This window comes from Athene cunicularia (genome assembly GCF_003259725.1).
Source record: "Athene cunicularia isolate RWA chromosome 7 unlocalized genomic scaffold, athCun1 chr7_part1, whole genome shotgun sequence".
Lineage (NCBI taxonomy): Eukaryota > Metazoa > Chordata > Aves > Strigiformes > Strigidae > Athene > Athene cunicularia.
This window is the reverse complement of record NW_020799107.1, coordinates 35,343,727-35,349,573: the sequence shown is the minus strand read 5'-3', so window position 1 is coordinate 35,349,573 and position 5,847 is coordinate 35,343,727. Positions and strand designations below refer to the sequence as shown.

Genomic DNA, 5,847 nt, shown 5'->3' with positions numbered 1-5,847 from the left:
GGGGGGGGGGGGGGAAGTATTGTCTATCCTCATTAAAAATCATCTGAACCATTCACCTAAGGAATTTCGCACCCAAATTTCAAAAGGGTGAAGGGGAAAGAAAAGAAGAAATGGCATTCAAATGCTGTCCATTAAAACCAGCTAAAACTATTACTCGTGATAGCAGTAATTACCTCCTTGCACCCCCACAGAGCAGCAAACACCTCCCTCCACCAACTTACATAGCATCCAGCGTTTGAACACAAACTTCTCCTAGAAAAAGCTTAAATAAAAGACTTGTGTCCGGAAGGTAAATATGGAAATAAACCCATGAGAGCAGTATCCGGAAAACATTTCTCTCTCTAGAGCTCTACTAGAACTGTGCTTCCATGTTCTAATAGTGCATTACCACTTGTACAGCTATTTTTCATAACCCAGAAGATTTAGAGTTTGAAACTGCTGTTGAGTATTAACAGATTATATAAAAATAGTAACAGAATTTTGATCTGTAATCAAAGTTGTAACACCAACCTGGAACCATGAAACTTCGTAAACTACGTAAACGTTCACATCTACATAAACATATCTATGCTTGGAAACAGTATTAAGTAGGTTTACAAGTCCTGCTCGCAACAGCAACATCAAGAGTGCTGGGGTATTGCCCAATGATAACGCACTTAATACAAAAAAGCGTACACTTATAAAAAAGGAATCTTGAGCAGAACTTATACTTTAAAAGCAGTACTAAGTCTGAAGTGTTTTATTGCTCTGCCTGTGCAATGAAGTGATTAGAGTTCAACCACAATCATGGGCAGCTTGCAGAGAACATACCAGCAGAGACAATTTCATAAACAATACTCCCAGCCCTTTGGCAGGATTTTCAAGTGCTACCAAACTACTAATGAGAGGACAGTCAAAAAAACCCTTACAGTAGTAAAATTAAAGAAAAAAGCGCCTCACTTCCCACCCCTCAATCCCTTCAGAACACCTAACCATTCAGCTACTGAAGCCAGAGCAGTGTCTTAGACTTTACAATTCTTTTTTTTTTTTTTTTTTTTTTTTTTCTTTTCTTCCAGGGGGGAATTAAACACTCATTTCCCATGGTAATCACCGTTGTGAGTCAGGAGAAGAATAAATTAAAAATCAAAGTTCTCATGCAGTGAAAATGCTACTTCATCTACAAAGGTATCTTTGACATGTCATTTCCTTTAGCACAATTACTCAAGACCTTCTGAGTAGCTTGAGAATGATCTAGCATTAAGAAAGAAAAGAGAAGACTAACACTTTTCTAATGGGCTTTCTTTTGCTTAGGTGATTTTTAGCATGAATTTATCTGGAGTTATAACAAGTACAGGATTTGTCCCCTGTAAGATACTTAGAACTGTAGAACTACTTTGATGATGAACCACCCAGGTACCAAACACAGAGCTGGTAGCTCAGTAGAGAAGAAATGATGGTTTGGGAAATAGGGAATTTAACAAAAAGAACTATGAGATATTAAAAACTACAGCACCCACAATAGGACACTTTGGTTTAAGACCATTCACTACTTCAACATCTCCCACATTTTCGGCTGCATGGGGTATAAATTCTTAAGTGTGACAGAAAATTATGAAAGTTTACATTCTCTGTTCCTGAAATTTCATAAAGCATAACTTGGCAATCATGTAAACTAGAGGGCACAGAAACACACTTCCTTGGGGGAGGGGATAATATAGATAATATCTAAAGAGAAGCGTTCTTTGATGAACAAGCTGTTTTATTTACTATTTTTCTGTTTTAAACTCACTTATAATCTTGCCTCACCTACACAAGAGGCACAGAAAGCTCGTTCAATTGTTCATAAGCATTATTACTTCAGGATCTTCTGTTCTTCATTAAATCAAAAAACAGGTTTATATAAAGGTTATATTAGAGGGCACAAGGAGAACCTTGACCCAGGCGCTTTGTTTTCATGTGTAGTTAATACACATTCATCTCAATCTCTTGAATTCATACAAATGGGTACAAACCTACACCCACTTTTAGCCAAGCATCTACAAATATTTTAGAGCCTAACAACATAACACAGATGCTCTTTTTCAAATATCTTAGTCAGAAAGGGGAAATATTTTCACTCCCTTAGCAAAGATTATAAGATTCACTGGAAATTCCCATCCATTTGAAGTACATCTCCAGGATTTCACACAGCAGTTACAGCTAGTGAAATAAAATGCCTTCAACCAAAAGACCACTTCCACAACCACCACATAGGAAAAAACCCACAAGATTTGCACCTATTTAAAGAACACTAGTATTAATTGGCTATGTAAACAACTGTAGAAAACAGTTGCATATAAAAATAAATTAATACAGAAAACCCACACCCCCATTCCCCAACACACACACTCAGAGTAGCTGGAGACCGCATACCAGAGAAAGACAAACCAGACACCTTCACACCTGAACTCTGGGATTTCTTCAACCTTTGACAATATGGTTGAACATATAGCCTAGGCAGACTTTTTTCGAACTAAAGACTGGAAAAGAAACAACAACTTCTGATGATGACGTTAGAATCAATTGATAGGTAGGATTTTAAACCGAAACAAGTCACAGTTAAGAGAAGAAACACTACATACCAAAATGCCTGTACTTTGTGCTAAAAACTTACATAATCTCATAATTTTCATTGTAAAACCAAAAGCTTCCTGTTGAATTTATTTCTTTCTAGACCTACACCAGAACTGAAGATACTCTAAAATTTTAGGCAAGTCGAAAATATTTTAATAAATGTTAAATACCTGAAAGGTCAATGTGTAATACTGGAACAACCACCAAAACCATGTCATTCACATGAGATGCAGTCCTAATTGCAGCCAGTTTCCTGCTCCTTTAGCAAAGGATTAATTCTATCTTCACAGGCAAGATATATTTTACCTTACCAAGAACAACCTGAGCAAGAAATGCTGAAGACGGCTCTTGTTGCTTAACCATTCTGTTTAGTGAGTCGGATAGGTAATGTCAACAAGATCACTACGCTGTGCTCTAGGCAAAAAGATCTTAATAGAAGGACGTGAAAAGGAGAGACAGACATGAAGAGCAGATGGCACCAAGTCTTCCAGAAACTGCCAGTGGGGGGGTGGGGGGGAAGTTTTCCTGCAGAAAATATTCCCGAATTAAGAGGAATGTTGATCGAGTCCCTTAAATATAAGGTATTAGGAAAAAATTAAAGACACCACTTCTACTGCATGACAAAACCGTCAGAAGACATCGTGTTTTGTTTCAAGAGAGGAATAAATGAGTACTCTAATAAAAAAACCAAACCAACCAACCTCTGCCTGTCCTTAACCTGCTCTGTTATTTATCTGGTTAAAACAGAAAGGATTTTTTTTTTTTTTTGGTTTATTTCTGGCAGCGCTCGCCATTTCACAGCACATTTAGTGCACACGGAATTGATCAATACCGCTACAGACATAAGACTAGACTATCCATTTACTAACCACAAGAAAACGTCCTGTTCAGCAAAATCCTGTACATTATAACACTGAAATTTTAAAAGGCATTGTTATATGGATCTCATTACTCCCTTACACCGGTTACACTGAAAAGCTGAGCACTTGTCTGCTGGCTTTCAGACTGGTAAACAAGTATACCTTTACACACCGTGCAAGAACGCTAAAAAACGTTATCAACCTACACACAGGGGACTATACACACATCCACAGGGTAAGCAAAGTGCCAGCCTTGCCGTGTAAAGTAGTAGTAGAAGCGTTACACAGCTCACAATAGCTTTTTTTTTGTGAAACCGATGGAGCTTCAAGCAGAAATGTACCAGCGCTTGCCCAACCACTGGTTGCTAACACAACAATTTTCCTCCTCAAGAATCGTGGGGAAAGTCCTCACACCCCGCTGCCTTCTCAGGACTCAGGAGCTGGCGTCTCAATAAACTCAACTTCCGCTGTTTTAAAGAGGAAAATAGTAGCTTTTTTTTTTTTTTTGCAGCGCAAGGCGGTACTGAGTAGCAAAATACAATGAGTTCCAAATTACTGTTTAGAAACTGAAAGTCTACCTTTTCAGCCCCATTCTGTGCACACATCTATACATGCACACACCCCTCGCTATCATTAAAGGACGAGCTGACGCTTTCGGAGCGGTGCCTATTCTAAACTAATGAAGCATTAATGAACGTTGCCATTCACCAGCGAATGGTCCGGAATAATAGATCTAATTGAAGTTAGGAGTATTTCAGCTTGGTAATTCTTATTTTTTAAAAAATCACCATGAAACACTAATAACTGCGCTGCCAGATTACTTTATGTGACACTAGGTGGTTATGCCTCCACCTTTGTTCCACACAATTAATCTGAAACCCAAGCGCCTCACGCGTTTGAAGTGCTCATGTTATACATTTTTAAGAATAACGATGAAAACAGCTTCTGCCTTTACAGTCAACTGCCATCCCCAAACACTGGTCATCTGAGAAAAGGTTTCTTCTCATTCACACCAAACAAAGTTACCTCAAGCTCTTAAGTGCTGACGCCAAAGCCTTAGGTTTAAAAACCAAGACCGTTCACTTACCTGAAGAACAAGAGATAAGAAAAACAGCGAACGCCAACTTAGTAGCAGCTCCCATTTTCCAGTGCTGTTAAAACATTTAAGTGACTTAAAGTATCCAGTTTCCTGGGTCCTGCAAGCTGGAAAATCTCCCTTCTTGCTGAACCGTTATAAAGCAATCTATAGCAACACTTCTGCCGCAGCTAATGTTCATAAAACAGTAAAATCAGATTTCTTTAGACACTGACGATCTCCCTCCGGCTCTTCCTAGCGAGAATCCGGGTTGAGGGATGGATATATTTGGAACCGTGTTTCAAAACACACGTGTCATTTGGCTTCTGTACAAACGGTGGCAAAATTTAATTCATAAAAGTATGCTACGAATCCACTTTAAAAAAAAAAAAAAAGTCAACAATTAAGCTGCTGGACACGACGAAGTCTCTGAGCACACTCCAACTCTTTTCCACATCAAGCTCCGTGAAGCATCCCCTGTGGGTGCCGTGTCGGGGAGTCGTTTCGAAATCGGTAAACACGATGTTTTCGTCCTGGCTCCCCTCATACAACATGTAGTGTTTGGGAGAAAAGTAGCTCCATTTCAGTTTCAAACCTCAAAAGCCTCCGGGTGAAGGGAGGAAAATTTGTCAGTTTGTTGATGAAAACTACCTTAAAAAAAAAAAAAAATCAAGCCACCAGCTAGCTACACGTGGGCAACGCTTCGGTTTTCTTTAATAATGCTGAAGGATGTAGCGTAACCCAGAAAAGGGGAGAAACAACAGTTTGGTAACAAACCAACCTTCGGGCTTCCCGAAAAGTGGCAAATCTCGAGTCCTTCCGCCAGTCACCGAGAGCCGCTCATCACCCCTGCTCGCCCCGGTTCCGCCGTCCTTCTCCCGGGCCGTGCAACCCCAGCAAGATTTCAAATTCTTCTAAGAGATTGCCATCCCCTCCCCCCAAGAGGCTATATTTGGTATTTAAACACAGAAGAGTGACTGGAAAGAAAAAAAAATAAAAATAATAAATGCAGTATCCAGCCGCTGGGGAGGAGGGTGATATATTCTTTGTGGCAAATCCTTCCTTGAGTGCCGTGCTTCTCGGGGAAGTCAGCTGCTTTGGAAGCGAGGAGGCGAGCTAGGCTGCGGGCACCGGGGAGGACTGGGTTTGCCGGGCGGCGGGTTTGGGTTTCTTCCTCTCGCGAAGCAGGCTTGGGACTCCTCTGCTTGATGCACACTCCTCTCCCAACTCCCCCAGATCCCTCAGCGCTGGCTCAGCCCGACTCTTCAACCTCTCCAGGGATGGGGACTCCCCCCCTGCCCTGGGCAGCCCATTCCAACG

General features: G+C 40.6%; 1 protein-coding gene across 2 annotated transcripts in view; it reads right to left on the bottom strand.

The window, feature by feature from the left end:
- The window catches only part of ACVR2A (activin A receptor type 2A), a 68,654-nt gene extending 62,869 nt beyond the window's left edge, over window positions 1-5,785 (bottom strand). For both annotated transcript variants that reach the window (XM_026852155.1, XM_026852156.1), the window contains exon 1: window positions 4,540-5,785. In XM_026852155.1, coding sequence (XP_026707956.1) covers window positions 4,540-4,594 — 55 coding nt within the window. In that variant the 5' untranslated portion in view covers window positions 4,595-5,785. The remainder of the gene's footprint in view (window positions 1-4,539) is intronic.
- Between the last annotated feature and the right edge of the window lie 62 nt (window positions 5,786-5,847).